At 46.1% G+C, this 18,447-nt stretch overlaps 1 protein-coding gene across 1 annotated transcript in view; it reads left to right on the top strand.

The window, feature by feature from the left end:
- Positions 1-17,213, top strand: part of LOC104080499 (unconventional myosin-VIIa-like) — a gene marked incomplete at both ends in the record, with an annotated part of 20,660 nt that extends 3,447 nt beyond the window's left edge. The window contains 18 exons of the mRNA XM_009582908.1: positions 2,288-2,390; positions 2,859-3,015; positions 3,358-3,460; positions 3,736-3,864; positions 5,094-5,202; positions 6,435-6,551; positions 6,993-7,093; positions 7,538-7,612; positions 7,787-7,852; positions 8,166-8,279; positions 9,335-9,446; positions 10,886-10,932; positions 11,235-11,300; positions 11,577-11,696; positions 12,562-12,647; positions 14,748-14,839; positions 16,079-16,257; positions 17,014-17,213. Of these exons, the coding sequence (XP_009581203.1) occupies positions 2,288-2,390; positions 2,859-3,015; positions 3,358-3,460; positions 3,736-3,864; positions 5,094-5,202; positions 6,435-6,551; positions 6,993-7,093; positions 7,538-7,612; positions 7,787-7,852; positions 8,166-8,279; positions 9,335-9,446; positions 10,886-10,932; positions 11,235-11,300; positions 11,577-11,696; positions 12,562-12,647; positions 14,748-14,839; positions 16,079-16,257; positions 17,014-17,213 (1,976 nt within the window). The remainder of the gene's footprint in view (positions 1-2,287; positions 2,391-2,858; positions 3,016-3,357; positions 3,461-3,735; positions 3,865-5,093; positions 5,203-6,434; positions 6,552-6,992; positions 7,094-7,537; positions 7,613-7,786; positions 7,853-8,165; positions 8,280-9,334; positions 9,447-10,885; positions 10,933-11,234; positions 11,301-11,576; positions 11,697-12,561; positions 12,648-14,747; positions 14,840-16,078; positions 16,258-17,013) is intronic.
- Between the last annotated feature and the right edge of the window lie 1,234 nt (positions 17,214-18,447).

The following is an 18,447-nucleotide window of genomic DNA, read 5'->3' on the forward strand; positions in this document are numbered from 1 at the left end:
GCTAACTGGCTCAGTTCGTCTTTGCTATTGTCATATACCTTTGCTAGCTGATTTTGAAACATATTTGTCTCTTTGGTCTGAAGTTATTTCCACTTGAATTGCTCCCCAAGGAGTTGTGGGATTTTTTGAGCAAATCATACCTGAACCTTCCGCAATAGATTAAGCAGAATGGGTTCTTGGACTACTTCATTTTAAAGTCTGTGTTTTCAGGTTTCCTGTAGAACCAGAGAGATCTTTCTGTGTGTGGTGGGTTAACTTTGCCTGGACGCCAGGTGACCACCGAGCCGCTCTATCACTCCCCCTTGTCAACTGGACAGGGGGAGAAAAATAGGCTCGTGGGTTGAGTTAAGGACAGGGAGATCACCCAGCAATTACCGTCACGGGCAAAACAGACTCAATTTGGGGAAAAATAATTTAATTTATTGCCAATTAACAACAGAGTAGTATAATGAGAAATAAGAACCTTAAATCTTAAAACACCTTCCCCACCCCTCCCTTTTTCCTGGGCTCAACTTCACCCCTGAATTCTCTACCTCCTCCCCCACAGCGGCGCAGGGGGACGGGGAATGGGGGTTGCGGTCAGTTCATCACACGTTGTCTCTGCTGCTCCTTCCTCCTCAGGGGGAGGACTCCTCACACTCTTCCCCTGCTCCAGCGTGGGGTCCCTCCCACAGGAGACAGTCCTCCACAAACTTCTCCACGGGCTGCAGTTCTTCACGAACTGCTCTAGTGTGGGTCCCTTCCACGGGGTGCAGTCCTTCAGGAACAGACTGCTCCAGCGTGGGTCCCCCATGCGTCCACAGGTCCTGCCAGCAGCCTGCTCCAGTGCAGGCTTCCCACGGGGTTACAGCCTCCTTCGGGCATCCACCTGCTCTTGTGTGGGGTTCTCCATGGGCTGCAGGTGGATATCTGCTCCACCATGGACCTCCATGGGCTGCAGGGGGACAGCCTGCCTCTCCAGGGTCTTCACCACGGGCAGCAGGGGAATCTCCGCTCCAGTGCCTGGAGCACCTCCTCCCCCTCCTTCGCTGACCTTGGTGTCTGCAGAGTTTTTCCTCTCACATATTCTAACCCCTTTCTTCCAACTGCTGTTGCACAGCAGTTTTTTCTCCTTCTTAAATATGTTATCACAGAAGCCCGACCACTGTTGCTGATGGGCTCAGCCTTGGCCAGTGGCGGGTCCATCTTGGAGCCAGCTGGAACTGGCTCTGTCGGACATGGGGGCAGGTTCTGGCATCTTCTCACAACCACCCCTGTAACCAAAACCTTGCCATGTAAACATTGTGCTATGCTTTGGGCTCTGGAATGGCGTATTATTTCAGTGTGGTATCATCCACGGTGGATCCGAGGTGAATGCCTGTGGTCAATTGTGGGAACGTGGCATTGATATACCTGCTGGCTCCACTTAGAGCTTGCTTGGGCCAAGCTGCTTCTGACCTGAGCAGGTTCAGGAAGCAGGATAGCTGTGTTTGCTTAGCGTAGTGCCTGGCCTAATGGACCCTGAAATACTTGACTTGCAGTGCTTGTAGCCAGCCTGCAATTCCTCCATTGGAAACAAAGTTCACTTCAATCCAGGTGAGCTGCCCTTGGAAAAACTAGAGGTGACAGATGAAATAGCAGTCATCTTATTTGGTTCCTGAAGATATATTCAAGGGCCAAGTTAGCCCTTTTGGGATTACATAGTCATGCTGTAAAGCTGTCTTCAGCAGGCTGCCCAGCATGTACCCTAAGGCATCGTTCTTCCAGTCAGCAGCCATTCCTTGCTCAAATATGGAAAAATTATCATTTGACCTTGTTTGCATCCAGTTTACCAAGCTGGTCTGATTGTTCTGTTAAGTTTCTTTATAATTCACTGTCCTGAGCCTTATGCTGTCCACAAATTTCAGTAGCTAAGTTATCATGCTTACATTTACTGAGTGCCATGTTTACCTTGTTTATTGTTGTAGTATGGTAATTGAATTATCTAGAGATACCATGTCAGATGCTTTGTGGAAATCTGTTATACCAACCTTATCTTTGAACAAATGAGTCAATGATCTTACTGAGATCAAATCAGTTTGACTGTGCTTATTTTCAGTAATCTCACGCTGCTTAGTCTTCGTTGTATTTGCCTCTTTCAGTTCCTTTATCCAGGATATGATAGAATAGGTGCTCTTGAGTACTCATGGAGTGGTTCCTATTCCAGCTGAATGCTAAGTAGTAAATGCTAAAGTTAAACTTTTCCAAGTAAATTAGTTTGCATCACTTCATTTGAAGAATGCTTGTTCTATTTGCTCACTTGTTTTAGGTAAATCCGTTGCTTGAAGCTTTTGGCAATGCCCAGACTGTGATGAATGACAACAGCAGCCGCTTTGGAAAATACATACAGCTGCATTTCCAGAAGAATATAGGTAAAGTCAAGGGCAATTAGTAGTTTGGGGGATGGTTAGGCACCGGAGGGAGTGGACTGAGTAGCCAGAACTTGTGGAGGGTGAAATTTTGACACTTGACTTCCTGTGGGAAAGGTGTGCAATTAAGTAAAATCTTACAGCAACCACAGCTGTAGCGTAAGGCCTGGGTTTGGACAGTGTGGGAGTACAGGAAGGATATGGAGGTGATGGTGCAGGGGAGGTATCACTAATACTCTGTGGTGCCAGAAACCTTGGTTGTTGCTAAAGGAGGTGAGCAGATATCTCTACGATGATGGGAAGCATGGAGAAGCCCATTTCCAGGGTGCTGGGCAGCCTGGAGGGTGTTGTACACAAGAAAGTTGTTTTAGACAGTTCCATGCTCCTATCACCAAATAAGAGATGCAGGACAGCTCAGTCACCTTCATGTCCCCGAGTGCAATGTTTACCCTGTCACTTTCTTGTGTGCAGTGCGAGGTGCAAAGCTGAGTGAGTACCTATTAGAGAAGTCACGGGTAGTGCAACAAGATACCGGGGAGAGGAATTTCCATATCTTCTACTACATGTTTGCTGGACTGTCTTTGGAGGAAAAGCAGATGTATGGACTATTGGATCCTTCACTCTACAGGTACCTCAAAGGCAGACCCTAGTTTAGTCTTGATGATGGGGGATGGAGGGAAAGCAGCAAAATGGAGCCTATGCCTCTGCCCTGTGGCTTTATCTGTGGAGCCTGGTACAGGTAGACAGATGAATGGAAGCTGCATGAATGGGATCTGAATGGAGCTGCATGAAGAGATCTTATGGGTCATCGTGGAAGCTGTGAGGTCTGGAGTCTCTTCTTTGTTGCATTACCTTGGAAAAGTTTCTTCTCCTTTCACGTCTCCACTGCTGCTGATCTGCTTTGTTCCTTTGGGACTCATGTGCTGTGCTGATTGTGTGACGCTTTTACATGGGATGTACACTTTCTCAGGTACATAAGTGGACGATTTGGTACACAGGATGTAGCTCAGCGCTGGAAGCACAAGTACCAAGAGGTGTGCAATGCCCTTGACATGGTGGGCTTCCAAGAACAGGTCAGTTCTGGGATCATTTAACTTCCATCTGTGCTTCCTGCAGGCATAGGATTTCCTTCTGGCTGCCGTTTTGAGGCTCAGTCTTATTCCTCTCCTCTCTGGATTTTCTGTGTTGCTTCCAAACCACCTGTCTGTCAAACTTTTTGTAGAGCCTTTTCCCAGAGGCTGCCTGTGCCTTTCCCTCACCTCTCCAACTTCTGGGGCCTCTGTGTTGTATGTGTTACACATACAACAGTGTAAGGTAGGTTTTCAGTCACCTTTCTTTTGTGTTTTAGGAGCAAGTGGACATGCAGGCTATCTTGGCTGGTGTGTTGTCTCTGGGCAATGTGACCTTTGAGCCTGAGGAGAGCCGTGGGTCTGTAAAAGTGAGTGAAACCTCCCGGGGATGGCTGAAGGCTGCAGCGGTGAGTCACAAGAGCTGACAGAAACCTTATGGATATGGTGCTGGTTCCCACTGGCAGTGTGACTGCAGGAGCTGCTCCTGCCAGAGATGGCAGAGGACGTTTCTGCCTCGGAGTATAAAGGGTCCTGAAGAACAAGGAGTTTTTTCTAGAAATGCACAGTATGACCCCATGACTGCATTTGTGTTCACTGCTGTTCATTCCCAAAAAGACACTTCCCAGCTTCCATTTCTTGTGTGTCTAGAACCAGTGTCTTGCATATGGCGATATCACACGTGCCTTGTTGACTTCATACAATACAAGCTTTTTAAAAATAAATGTTATATGTTACTAAGTGTGATGATGCCTTGGAGAAATTCAGGGGTGCAGTATCTGAACACTAGTTCTGTGTTTTTGACAGATCTTGTCCACCTTAACTGCTACCAATTTTTGTTGGTTATCCAGAATTAAACTTTCTATTATTTCATCACAGATTTAAGAAGTATGTATTCCCCAGGACCATCCCATTTTTATTGTATGGGTTAAATACATTATCCTGCTTTGTTAACAACACAGAACAGAAAAATGTAACGTATTTCTGCCTTTTCTATGTCTTTTTATGTTGATCTGTTTGAAATCCCAGCAAGCTTGGTTTTTGGTTTCACAGGCATCTCTTTGCCTGTTTCCCTCCTACACCATACCTGAAACAACCACTTACATCTGTTCAGCAGCCAACTTCTTTTGTCTTTCTTCTTAAAGTTTACTCCTTGTTTTTTGCCGACAGGAGGGGAATTCCTGTTAAAGCAATCACTGAGGGGCTCAGCTGTGTCTGAGTTCCCTTTGTTTCCCGTCTCTTGTGGGTTCGTGTGACTCTGGTGTCTGCTGAATCTCAGACATCTCAGCACCTGCACAGTCACCTCCGTGTGGTGCTGTTCAATAAGTCATTAAACCACTCAGCGGGGACTGGTGTGGCTCCCAAAGAAGGTGAAAGGTGGCAGCACTGGGAGAGGAAAACAGAAAGTATTTCAGAGAGAGGGCAGGAGTGAGCTTGGTCACTGCAGGGATAATGCAGATCTCAGAGCCCACATCTGACTCCAGTGCTGTGAGATGTTAACAGTAATACTTACCTTGCAGTGGAGCTCAAAGGCCTTAATCTGAATCACCCCGTTACACTGGGTGTTGCACAGACGCAATCCCCACATGTAGAACAAGGGTTTACAATTGACTGTCCTCATCTATTTTCTCTCTCCCAGGGCCAGTTTGGAGTCCAAGAAGATGAACTGTTAAAATGCCTTATTTGTACAACGTCGGTGACCCGAGGTGAGCAGATTCAGCGTTTTCACACCCAGCAGCAGGCAGAAGGTAAGAAACATAATGAATTGCAGATGTGCTGGCTAGAAAGACTGACCCATATTTGGTGGAAGGGTATCCGCACACATGTGCAACTTGTTGGGAACAAAGATGTCTGTCTGTGCCGCTTCATTCCTCTTGCACAGAGGCAAGTATATCAATGTTTATCTGTTTAGTCTATTACTGACATGTAGGACCATGAATGCTGCTTTTGTTTGATCTCCAGGAGACTGCAGAGATTAGATGAGAAACTGAGGAATTAGCCTTCCTTTCTCTCTCAGTCCAGTCTAGAAGGAAACTGTAGGTATTTATACAGAAGAGGGGAAGGCTCCTGTTGCAGAGTTCTTGCAGTGTTCAGAGCTCTAGGTAGTAGATGGAGAAATAACTGAGAGAATCACTGAGATAGCACAGTATCAGGGAAGGAGTGAGATGAAAGGGAAGTATGTTAAAGTAACAAGTGCAAGGTGTTATTTTTCCTTTCAATAAGAAAAGAAAATAATCCAAGAAAATCTGCACAAAAAGGTTCAATTAAAATAAAAGATTTTAAAAATTCTTAAAAAAAGGCATGAAATCCCAGGATTTCTAGATTGTTGCTTAAAATAAATGAAAGAAAAAACTGAAAATGGGGAATTAGCTAGTTCTGTTTCCCAAATGTCTTCTCCTGCATTTCTCTAGCCGATAAAGTAAACATCTCCCATCAGTAGGTGCATCATGCAGTAGGTCATGTTGATTTGGTCTCCTTTTTCTTGGAATGTCAGCCAGTATTCCATCAATTGCATCCTCCTCTTGCCCACAGCGTTTAAACACTTGGCAGCTGTGGGCTAGGAGGAACAGAACCATTCAATTTTCCAAATACAACTTGGAGCCTCTCACTTGGTTTAACAGTGAGGGGATGCATCCTCAGTAGACCTGCAGAGGGAAAGCAAGTCTCTGGATATTCTAAAAAGTGGCTGGGCTTTTTTGGAAAGGAAATTTTCCACTTCAGATGATCTCACAAATGCCCTAGAATGCTATATCTGATCTTGTAGAAAGATTGTGAAGATTTTGGAATGAAAGAGCTCTTTTTGAGCTTACACAGGGCAGGGACAATCAGACAGATATCTAATGTTTATCTGATCTTTAAAATAGCTTCATAAACTACTAGACATTGTTGCTAGAGATGGATGTATTGAGCCAGCTTGTGTGCTGTGTTCCCTGCTCTCCTTGGAGCCCTTCAGTGAGCTGCTGTTGTTTTCTCTGTGCAGATGCTCGGGATTCCATTGCAAAGGTGGCATATGGCCGAGTATTTGGCTGGATTGTTTGCAAGATCAATGAGCTGCTGGCTGAGAACGTGGATCCTGAGGTGGAACTGAGGGAGATAGGTGAGTTCTGCCTGCCTTGCTCCTGTTCTGTCCTCAAATGTGTGTCCCTTGGCCACAACGAAGGAAAGGCACAATATGAGGTTTCGCAGAGATTGCATGCAGGGATCCATTATCAAAGACATGATCATGTTGGAGATGCTAGTCAGCAGTATGACGTCTGTAGGGCCTTGGCTAACTCTGAGCAGTTGGTTGGTCTGAAGCAACTGTGAGGCTGTAGTTCTGGGGCACTCTGGCTTTGCAGAGGAGCCAAGGGTGGGAGTAGGGCTTCTCCTAACTAGCTCTCCAGGGGGATTTATGGGAGCGGTGCTGCTGGTGACTTGGCTGGGGTTTCCTTGTGCCATAAGAGCTGGGTGATGGGAGATTTAGTTGTGTGTTGGGGTACGCAGCTATCTGCAGGGACGATCTGCAGGCTCCATGATGTGCTCATCTTCCCTCTTTTAGGTATCTTGGATATTTTTGGGTTTGAAAACTTTGCAGTGAATCGTTTCGAACAGCTTTGCATAAACTTGGCCAATGAGCAGCTGCAGCACTTCTTCAACCGTGTAAGTCTGTTGTGGGTGATCTCACCTTGTGTGACAGAGAAAGTAGAGCACTGATCTACCTGGCATATGAAGGAGACCTTGGGGAAAAACAGGTCTATTGCCTGGAAGGACAGAAATGGTGATTAGTGAAGCAGGGTAGAGAGCAGCAACCTTCTTTGCTGCGGCAGGGGAGCCACTGGTGCAGAGAAGGAAGGAGTAGAAGGGTCAAGCAATGACCAAAGGTGGCAGAGCAGGGATAGTTACACTCTGAGAAGTGTTCCTGCGTTATGCACCAGGATCAGTGAGCGACAGGCTGAGCATCTGAGCATGCAGAACAACAGTTTCATCTTGGGCCTGTCATGCCATGGGTGAGAGAGCCATGCCTCTCTCCTCTGTTCAGAGTGGGAAGCAAGATGTTCAGGGGTGCTTCAACCTCTTTTTTATTTGTTTCAGCACATTTTCCAGCTGGAGCAGGCTGCCTATAAGGAAGAAGAGCTGCCTTGGGAGACTATCACATTCAACAATAATGAACCTATTCTGGTGAGTGAGAGGACTGACAGAAGACAGTTGCTCCATCCAGCCAAGAGAGGAGACTTCTCTTGCTATCATGGGGAGGAGATGCACCCGGGAAGAACCTCTTCAAAGGGTGGTGTAGGTGAGAGTGGATGCCCTGTACTGCTTTAGATATGTGTGGTGTGTCTCCTTTCCCTGCAGAATCTGCTCCTGGCCAAGCCACTTGGGCTTCTGTCTCTTCTGGATGAGCAGAGTGCATTTCCTCAGGTATGCATGCGATAGGGGACAGAGAAAATAGCGGGGGGGAATGTAGCAATAAATATTTGGGCTGCAGAGAGAGCTCTTATGTTGGAGTGTGACTTTAAAGAGCAGGATGAGCAGAAGTGTTCCCATGTGTGACTGGTGAGACAGGACAGCCAGATCAGGGACAGTCTAACAATATTGACATTCCTGTGGAGAGCCAGAGAGAGTACAGTATGAAATTATGCACAGTCAAGGCCACTTTGTTTTGCTTCCATGTGCCCTGATCAGGTCTCTATTGCAGCCTTATTGTTTGATTATGAAATCTGCTTTCTTGCAGGCAACTGATAAGACATTTGTGGATAAACTAAACAGCAGCTTCAAGGGAAATTTACACTTCCAGCCAGGCCGAGGCCGTGTTTTGGGCTTCAGCATCATTCACTATGCTGGGAAAGTATGTACTGTTTGCAGGAAGAATGCTGTCGTAACGTATGTAGGAAGGGGTAAATGTGTTGCTTGACAAATAAGGCTTTGATGTTAAGGAGTGTATGGTCCGATGATGGTATAACAGAAGTGATGTGTTCCCAGGGAGTTGCCTCCTAGGGTTCCCTGGGAGCTCTGTAGGAGGTATAGGAAGAGAGGACCCCTGAGGAAAGTGGGGCTACCTCTGGGAAGCATAGGGTGTTAGAAGAATCTGCTGTACTCATCATCATTTTATTGGAGCTCTAGTCTTAAAATAGTCCTTTATAAAATAAAAGCCCTGCATCCACTGTGCAGTACCAAAGGACAGTCTAATGGCTTTACCTTTACCTATTGGGTTCCAGAGCATAGCAGTCACTATTTTATTGCAAGCACTGAGGAACACAGTGAGAGCAGCCAGGTGTTTTGAAAGTGGAAGCAATTATTTGTACATTCAAATGGTATCTAAGCAGCTTGGGTTTTAGGGCTATGCATGTAGCCTTACTGCCACCAATTTTGAAAGCATTGACCCAAATATGTTGAATTGACTGGAGATAATTTTTGGAACAGGAGCACACATGATAATTCAGGTCATTGTAATATGCAATTCAGTAACCTCATCTCACCATTGTTGACTAAGTTATTTGTGACACTCTTTATCACAAAAATTAACACCTAACATAGAAAGGAGAGCGCCAGCCTGGAGATGAGAAAGGAAGGGAGCAAGAGAAACAAGGGGGTACATAACAACAGGATGGAAGCCTATTCAAAGGGAAGAGAGGGAGAGCAAAGAAAAGGTGGATGTCTCAGCGTTGTGCTGCTGTGGTTCTAATACCTCAGTGCCATCCGCAGGGTTTTGTTCCTCAGGATTTGCATCTGAATGGAGTGCATATGCATTTACAGAATTCACATGTGAGCCAGTGTACAGAATTCACGGGCAAGCCAGTGTACATTCAGGTTAACAGTTGCTCCTGGCAAGCTGTGGAGGTGGCTTTCACAGGAAGTCTGTGAGCACTGCTGGCCTTAGTGACTTGCTGCCCTTTTCCCTAGGTACAATATACTGCTGGGGGCTTTCTAGAGAAGAACAGAGACACCTTGCCAGCCAACGTCCGTGGGCTCTTCATCAACAGCGTCACCCCCTTGCTCAGTGTGCTGTTCACAGGCAAGTCCCTCTGCTATGATAGGGCATCCCACATGAATCAAGGCCCACCTTGGCAAGAGTTAAGTGTGGGGATAAGGCTTGTGTGCTATGAATGTGTTTCACAGCTGGCAGCCCCAGGGAGACTCTAGGAAGGCTGCAGCCTGGAGTGGTGCTGCTGGCACATGCTGAGCTGTTGGAGCTGTTCGTTCCTCCCTGGGAAGCAAGGCAGGTTGTATGCTCTTCCAGAGAATTATCCACTGCTCAGATGTCTTCCCTCAGATCAGACAGCCCATCTTCTCCAGGGCTAGTGCAGGACTGTCTCCACTGGCCCTTTCCATATGCTCTGTTCTTGTCTAGAAATGAAGCTGTACAAGGTCATAGCTTCCAGCTGTTCACACTAGATAGTCCTGTAAAATAGAATGCTGAAAAGCCACAAGAGATGAGTGTAGAGATTACTCTTTTCAAACACATTTTGTTTTTCCGGTACAACTTGTTAAAAAACTCTGAGGTTGTGCATTATTTCTCTCCCACCACTACACTCCCTTTTTCTAGTTATTGATAAGCCCTCAGAGACTCCAAGGCTTCTATGAAAGTAAACATGTAAAGAAAAGTCAGGTGGATGCTTCCTTGGAATTTGTCTTGCTGAACACAGTGCTTCTGGTGCAGAATTTTTTTTTTTTTTTGTCCTGTTCAGTCCATGCCACTTTCTGGGATTTACAAATAACTGATGAATTTAATTTCTGTTCTCCAGTATGTTTTTCAGCTCTTCTGCTCAGGAGTATCTTTCTCCCTTACCACTTTCACACTGTTACTGAAGATACTTAGTCTAGTCCCAGCTCTTTGAAAGTTCATAAACAGAGAGATAACCTGTTCTCATATTGGTTGTCCGGTCCTGGGCAGCCGGCTCTACGTGGCCCTGCTGAGCAAAGGGGTTGGCCCAGATGACCTCCAGAGGTCCCTACCAATCTCAAGCATTCTGTGATTCTATGATTCACATGACACCGTTGCATCAAGGGTGTGCAAGACTGTCATTAGATCCTTCAGTAAATTCAACTTCCCTCAATTTTTCATCTTGTCGCTGTATTAGTTTTAAGCTATCTGACTTTGTATAACCTTCCGTCTTGACTGCTGTAGATGAGCTTCCCATTTGCTGTCTGTACTTTTTTCCTGCATTGTTAGATGCCCGTTGATATTTCTTTTGAAGGTCATTTCAGGTTGTTCAATAACGTGATTGCCTTGTCTTCTCAGTGGCAGAAAATAATATTGCCTGCATTGTATTCTTCATATATTTGCATTTTCTTCTCCCTTTCTTTAGCTCTTTCCTTGTATTTCCACACGGTGAAACCTAACGTCCTGCCAGTATTTGTAGGGAGACTTGTGTGTGTAGTGAGGTTTTAATATTTAGACATGGTTGATTGCGAGTAAAGGTACAAAATTAACTATTGTCTCTGTTCTTCCAGCCACTATCTCCAGGACAGGGACACTGATGCCTCATGTGAAAGCCAAGGTATTGCACTTCATTTGATAAATGATGGCATAGTTACCTGATATTTATGATTTGAGAAACTGGCTGAAAATGAGAGCAGACAGAAATTGGTTGAAAAGAAGAGCAGACAACAATCTGCTTGCAACAATTTCTCCTTTGTTTTTTACCGGGTTTTCTGCTTGCTTCTGCTGATATCTTTAACTTGTCTTCCCTCCCCTGAAATCCATTCTCTCTCCTTTTGCCATCTGCCCTCCAGCAGAGCTCTTTGGATGGCAATCAAGCACTTCTTCCAGGGGTGATCTTTTGTTTGGGTCTGGTTTCAGGTCATACCAGGAGCAGACGACAAGTTCAACAGCACACGAAAACAGTCTGCCGGCGCTCAGTTCCGGGTAAAATATTGCTGCCTTGCAGTGCCCCTTGGGATGAGTGCAGTGATATATTAGCGAGAGCTGCCAGGCTGCTAAGCATAGTTAAAGCATCTAGCATGTAGATGGGTTTTTCAGGGTGCCAAGCACAGCTGATCATGGTGGGAGTGACCCGGTTGTTGTCAGAGCCTCAGAAGTTGCTGTGGGGTGGGAAAACAGTTCTCGCTGTAGGATATTGCACACCGGGCTCTGGCAGTGCTTTGGCTTGCTGGACTGCTGATCTTTCTCTGCCCTCGCCAGCATTCCCTGACGGTGCTCATGGAGAAGATGTATTCTGCCAACCCGCACTTTGTGCGCTGTATAAAGCCCAACAGCCAGAAGGAGCCAGGTGTGGTGGACAGCCAGGTGGTGCTGCTGCAGGTGAGGAAAAGCAGTGTCCTTTACAGGTACTTCTGCCACATCTCAGTGGGGAGGGGAGACCCTACCGAAAGGCTCTGGAGATAGCTGGAAGCTGACTGGTCTGAGTCTCCCCTTGCAAGAGAAAGAGTAGGCACACTTTTTATGTATGTAAAGGTTCTGGGTATTTGGTTATTTTTGTGACACAGACTGCTGGGTCCAGGTTTTGCAGTCTTGGTTCTCTCCCATTTCTTTTTCATGAATGCAGTGAGATCTCCTTGTCAGGCACTAGGCTTGATCTTTGCATCTCCTGGATGGGGACTGGTAGAGACAGTATTCCAGAAAAAATTATGCATCCCGGAGGAGACTGTTCTCACCCATCAGCCAGGGCAACTGAATAGGAGCCAAGATGGGATCACTTTCGTAGGAGCTGAAATGTGCTGATATGACTGTCTTTGGGCATTGTGTCAGGTCTGAGATTCAGATGCTTTAAAGAATACTGAAAAAAGCTCTGTAGCCTGTTTAATGTATATAAGAAAGAATAGGATTAAGAGGGAAGTTCATCCGTGCCTCAGAGTACTTCTTTGTCCAGATTTGGAAGTAAAAGGCTATCCTCTAAGAGACAGAGGCAAAGCAGTACCCATGGCTGGAAGGTGAAGTTATCTCAGTCATTGGTTTTTATGGTTTCCAACTTTTAACTGAGAGTGGTTAATCATCAGAGTTACAGGATGTGGTAAATTCAGTCTTTAACCAAGGAAACATTTTCAGAAAGAAACTTTTTCGTTTTAAACTAGAGAAGTTAAGGGCTGAGTGAAGACATTTCTGGCTGCAGAGGAAGAAACTGATGTTTCTGTTTGTTTCTCTGATCCTCTTTGTGGTGCTGCTTCAGCTCCGGTACAACGGACTGCTGGAGACAATCCGTATCCGAAGAGATGGTTTCTCCTGGAGACCCTCATTTGAGGAATTCGCTGAAAGGTTTGTTAAAACCTCTGAATGTTCCTTGTTAGATATTGTTAGGAAAGCGACCCTGGTAATCAGATATGGGCAAGGAGTGAAACAGCCTCTTTAAAGTTCACGTGCCTGAGATCATGGGGTTGTTTGCTGTGGGAGGTTGAGTGAGAAAGACAGTGATTTATTGTTGTTTGCTGTGAGGGTGACGTCGATCAGCTCAGGACATCAAGGATGTGGCTCTTACCTTGCTGTATTGGGTTTTTTTTTTCACAGATATGGAATTCTTCTAGTTAAACCAGATGTTTCCCTCACAAAAGAAAGGTAGGAACCCTTCCTTTGTTATGTAAAATCCAGTTTGTTCTTCAGAGACTTCTGCTCTCAGAGCAGCATAGCAAACTGAGTAAAAGGAACAAAGTGAGGATGGGTTTTTGTGGTGATGGGGAACACAAATCCCTAGGCAAGGACAGTTTAGTGTTTAAAAAGCATTTGGTACAATGATGAATTAAATCTTTCTTGAATTGCTATATAGCAATTCAATTCAATTATTATAAAGCCTTGCTATCCTGTGGAATGAGAACTGGATAATGTACTTAATTAAGGGTGTCACAATAATGGTCAAGGATGGCCTCTGAACTCAGTATGGCAGGGGCTTAGCACAGTTGCCAGGTGCCTCTCCAGGCGTTTTCCTGATGGCCTCATGGGAGAAGAAGAAGATAAAGACAATGCCAAGCAAGCAGCCAGCACTGAATGTCTCCCAGGCTAGAGAGGATGTTTCTGGTCCAAGAATTTTTTACGTGTACAGGCATAATATACCCCCAGCACTTTCAGAACCTGACCGTTCCTTACACACACACCTACAGAGCTGTCCCTCCAGCTCTGCAGTCTTACCCTGTCAGCTTTTTACTTCCTACATCTCGGGCAGCACCTCCCCACCTCTTTTTTTCCACTTTCCCAGTCCCTCGTTCCTGCCATGGTCAATTGTGACTGATAATGAAAATGAAGCATGTAGGGCAGCCAGCTGATTTTTTTTTTTGGTCTTTTAAGAAAAGGATTTGAATGTTCTCCTGGAAAAGTTCTCTCCTGGCAGTAGCTCCTCCAGCCTTCACAGGGCTTCCTTAAAGTTACTGATGATACTGAATTAGTAAGAGTTGTAAACCCAATTGATACCCAAGTCAGGAGAGAATCTCATGGGTGAGAGAAAGATGGTGGTAGACAGGCAGCACGCGTGTTTTCAGACACAAAAATCATAGGATGCTTTTGAGAAAAGAATTACGTTGGATGTAGATTCTGGCACAGTGGAAGTTGGCTGAGATAGAAGGAAAACCACTTCTGCTTTGCTGTGTGAGATATTAGCAAAAAGTGTCACTATGTTTTCACAGCCTGGATTTGCAGGCAGAGGGAGGAAGCTGTCTGTCTGGTGCAGCTAGAGTATTTGTTTCAGTTCCAAGTATTGGTGAATCTTTCTGAGTGACCCAGATTTTATCACTCGAGTCTGCAAAATGAAACTAGAATTGGAAAACAGACTTTCTCCCGGAAGCCTTGCTGTGCTGACCTTGCAACTTGTGTGTTCCAAAGAGCTTAGAAATGAAACAAGGAAAAACAGTTCTGAGAATAAAATAGGCTCTGCAGACTTGCCTCCCAGGAAGTTGAAGGAAATCTGCCTAACTAGGAAACCCATTTGCTGATGTTCCTGAATGTGATCCTAGCTGTACCTCAAGGAGCACTACAGATTGACAGCTAGTTACTGAACATGATCGGGTGACAGGGGACAGAGAATGTAATGCAGAATCATTGAGGCACTTTCTCTCCCCTTATGCACCTAAAACCACTGGCTGCACAGTGTTCACTTGGGGTCGAAAATGATTTATTTAACTTTTTTCCTCTCTTTCAGCTGCTTGGAGATACTGCAAAATACAGAGCTGACAGGCTGGATATGTGGGTACGTGTGGATCTGGATAGGTGTGGATCACTGTTGCTGGGAATGAGGGGCCTGAACTGTAGACTGTTATCTGGTTCCCTTCAGGGAGCACTTTGTGGCTGTAGGAAAGGCCTGTCCAGAGGATGATTGGATGCAAGTTTAGACAAACTGTTTCTCACTGCTTCTTTCTCTCCCCAACTTCTCAGGAAGTCACGACTTTTCTTTAAATATTGGCACCAGGAACAGCTGGCAAAGTACGTGGAGCAACTGGAAAGAGCAGCAGTTGTCATACAGAAAGGTGAGCACTGGGGCAGGAGAGTCCCTCAACTCTGACTCAGACCAGGGCAAGGTAAAACTTTTCTCCAGTCCCTGCTCCACTATTGCACCTTTGCAGATGACAGAAAGGCAGGCCAGGAGCCATCTCCGCTCATTGTAGAGTCAGAGCGCTTATTGCAGATGCCCACCTCCTCACTGCTCATCCTCAATCAGGGAGAGCCATCATACAGTGTTGGCCTTGGAAGGGGAAAGCACGTGTGCAAGAGAACTGAACTGAGCAGGGCAAGCGTATGATGTGGCTGCATCCCGAGATCTGGGTAACCATCCTCTGGAGTGAGGGCTTGTTTGTGAGTGGTGTTGAACCGAGGATAGGAAAAAGAAGATGAGTGAAGCAGATCTCATTCCTACTTTCAGAGACAGGCAGAAGGGGATGAAGTTTTGTTTTGGTGTGCTTTTTTTCTTCCCTTTCCAGGTAGTGTCTGCTCTGGCAGCCTGTTTCTCCAGAGTAGGCACTGTGGGCAGTTTGGTACTTCCCTCTGCACAGACTCCATGAGGACTGTGCGACCAGGAGGAGGATGCTGTCATCATGCCTGGTCCCTCTCTGTTGTACTTCTCTTCACAATGGGTTGTTGCACTGCTGAAGCATCTGGGCAGCTTCCAGCTATGCAATATACAGTGTGACAAACATCAGACTGTTACATGTGTGCCTTGTTCTCATCCACGGGGAAGATGTGTGGGTAGTGGGAAATGAGAGAGTGCGGCTTTCAGGTCATATGCTTTAGTACCCGGTAGAGTAGGCGCGATAATGCAATGTCTCTAAAGCTCCTGATGAACCCTGTGATGGCTGCTTATGGGAAGGGTTATCCTGTGGGCTGACACCAAAGAAATCCAGTCTCCTGCATGGAAGAGCTTTGCTTTAACTGAGTAGTGTCTGAAGGGTACCAGGGAGATAGATGGTTAACAGAGGCCCTTCTGTGAGACTTTGTTTTTTACATATCCTGTGCCTTGGCATTAGAGATGAGAGCTTAGATCTGTAATTTGATTTTTTTAAATCCGTGATCTGGCAACTTAGAGAGTAGAAGACAGTTCTCATGTGGTTTCGACTGCCTGCTCAAGTAGACTCTGCATTGCTCTTTATTAACGTGATTGAAGTATTGAGGGCTTTGCACTGGGTGAAGGAATATTACCCAGTGTGCTTCCTCTAGGGAGCGACAAAGGCATGATGAGCATTGTTTTCTAATCACAGCTTTTCTCTGAACAGTTTTCAGGGGATTCAGATACAGGAAGAGTTACCTAAAACTGGTGGCTGAGCTGAGAGCTCAGGCACAGCGGCTACAGGAGGAGACAGAGAGAGAAAGAAACCGGCAGCTGGCAGTAGAAGCAGAGGCCCAGAGTGAGTTGCTCCCACTCCCACTGTCCGTGTGCGTGGCCACTTGTGCGGTGATCACTTCGAAGTGCTGTAAGCTCCACGTGATGATGGCCTGCCGTTGGCTCTCTTCGGGCTGGGGGCTCCACCGATGCGGTGGGCAGGGAGCTGCCAACATTTATGCCATTTGAAAATGCAGCTTTCTCTGTGGGGAGCAGAAGCAGCGTGGTGAAGGTCATTTGCCTGGCTGTGTTGGGAGGAGTGCCAAGCTGTGTCTTTCCCACACACTGCATGCAGCAGAGCCTGTCCCTACCCTGGGCATGTGGAGGATGGATCTCATGGATCTTGGATACTAGATTTCATCTACTTCTTTCCTCTTATTGCAGAGAGAATCTCTCTTCCAGTTCCTATGCCACGGAAGAGGCACCCTCAGCCTTGTCCCCATCCTTCTGATAAGCCACCACAGCCACCAGTGCCACGGCCACGCAGCAAACTAACAGAGGTAGCGATATTGGCTCTGCTTGGGGCCCTTTAGCCGGGTGTGCTCGTTCCCTGCTCCTTCCACCTTCTGCATGCACATGTTCTCCTGCGTGTGGTCCCAGGAGAATATTGTCATTCTTGTTACGAGAAGTGACAGAGTCCTTTAACTAACTGGTTAGTTATAAAGCGTCGTCAGGACCTTTGAGGACCTGAAAGCAGTGTTTGATAGTTTGCAACTGATCTTGTCTTAAGGGACTCAGGAATGGGATCGCTACCAAAGTGATCCCTTCAAAGGTCCCCTCCCTTTGACCTTGCTTTCATGCCCACTTTCCCCCTCTCCCCACTTTCAGTCCACTCCCTTTGATAACTTCTTGGACCCTTCTGCGCCTCGACCTGTTCTGGGGACAGAGGAACAGACTGGAGAAGAGGCAAAAATGAGGAAACTCAAGAGAGGAGCAACTCTCCGCTGGTTCAAAGAGACGCAGGCCCAGAAGGTCATGCAGGATGATGGGGCCTTTCCAAGCTGGCTGCATGGGATGATCAGCCGGAGGTGAGTACGCTGGACACAGTGGCTGCAGCTTGAGCTGTGGCAGGCAGGCAGAAGCTGCTGTGTGCTTAGGAGGACTGCGTAAGTTGGATTTGCCAGGATTTGCCTCCTTAAGAATGGGAGTGACCTGCATAACCTTTCACTTTCAGGCTGTGAGCTTCAAATCCTTAGGGGGAAGCTCACCGTCACAGGATGCAAATGCTGAAACTTTATATGGGTCCAGGGAAAGACTGTGGAAACTCATAGGAAATAAGTCCACTGTGGGTTCCTAAATACAGATCCTATGCAGGGAAGGGAGGCTTGGAAAGTACTTGGAGAGGAGATACATGCATGCGTTTACCCTGTTGTGGACCATTTGCAGAGACGTGATATGGAATGAAGATGGACTTTTGGTCTGACTCATTATGACTGTTCTCATATCTCTCAGTTTAGGTCAGGAGGAGACCTCAGTTTACAGCAAGAGAATACAGAATTGAGTGTACATTTATTTTAAAAAGTATTAAGAGGGGCTTTAGTGAGTGCCCAATAGCAAGATTCCCCCAAAGCCCCCAGAGATGGAAAAAGGAAGGCTTTTTGTTGATAACCTCTGCCCATCTAAGGAGAGTGCAGCACAGGTGGAATTTACATCTCTTTAGGCTGGGAGAGACATACGCAAAGCTCTACCTTCTTACGGAGTTGTTTACGAGACTGTGAACTCTAAACCTTTTTTGGGAAAACCTTTATTTAAATGCTTGAAATTTTGCTACTAGGTATGCCTCACACTTCAGTCTCTTGGCTGGGCCAAGCACTACTTTCCAAGCAGTATGATAATCAGAGATATGCTGATTATGCCAGTGATTGGTTAGGAGCAAGACACGGGGGTTAGCAGGTAGGCATCAGAATTTCCAGCTATAGTCTCCCCTGTGTGCAAATTAATCTATGGTGCTGCATGCTTGCTAACTGCCAGTGTCCCTTATTTGGTGGGACTTGTGTGTGGGCATTGCTGCCAAGCCTGCAAGTCATTTGAATACCTTTATCATCTTGTTCCAATTTGTAGTTTTTTTCTGTTAAAGCTGCAAGTCTCCTTCAGTCTTATTAGATCACAAGTTCTGGATTTTGTCATCTTATGAGTGTGAACATTAATCAGAGACATTATACAGCACGTTAGCTTGGTAAAGGATGCTACAGTAGCTGACAACTCCCTGATAGCTGCATTTTTTTTTCTTTTTTTAAGATCATAGAATCATAGAATCATAGA

Source organism: Fulmarus glacialis, unplaced genomic scaffold, assembly GCF_000690835.1.
Source record: "Fulmarus glacialis isolate BGI_N327 unplaced genomic scaffold, ASM69083v1 scaffold25468, whole genome shotgun sequence".
NCBI classification, from domain to species: Eukaryota; Metazoa; Chordata; class Aves; order Procellariiformes; family Procellariidae; genus Fulmarus; species Fulmarus glacialis.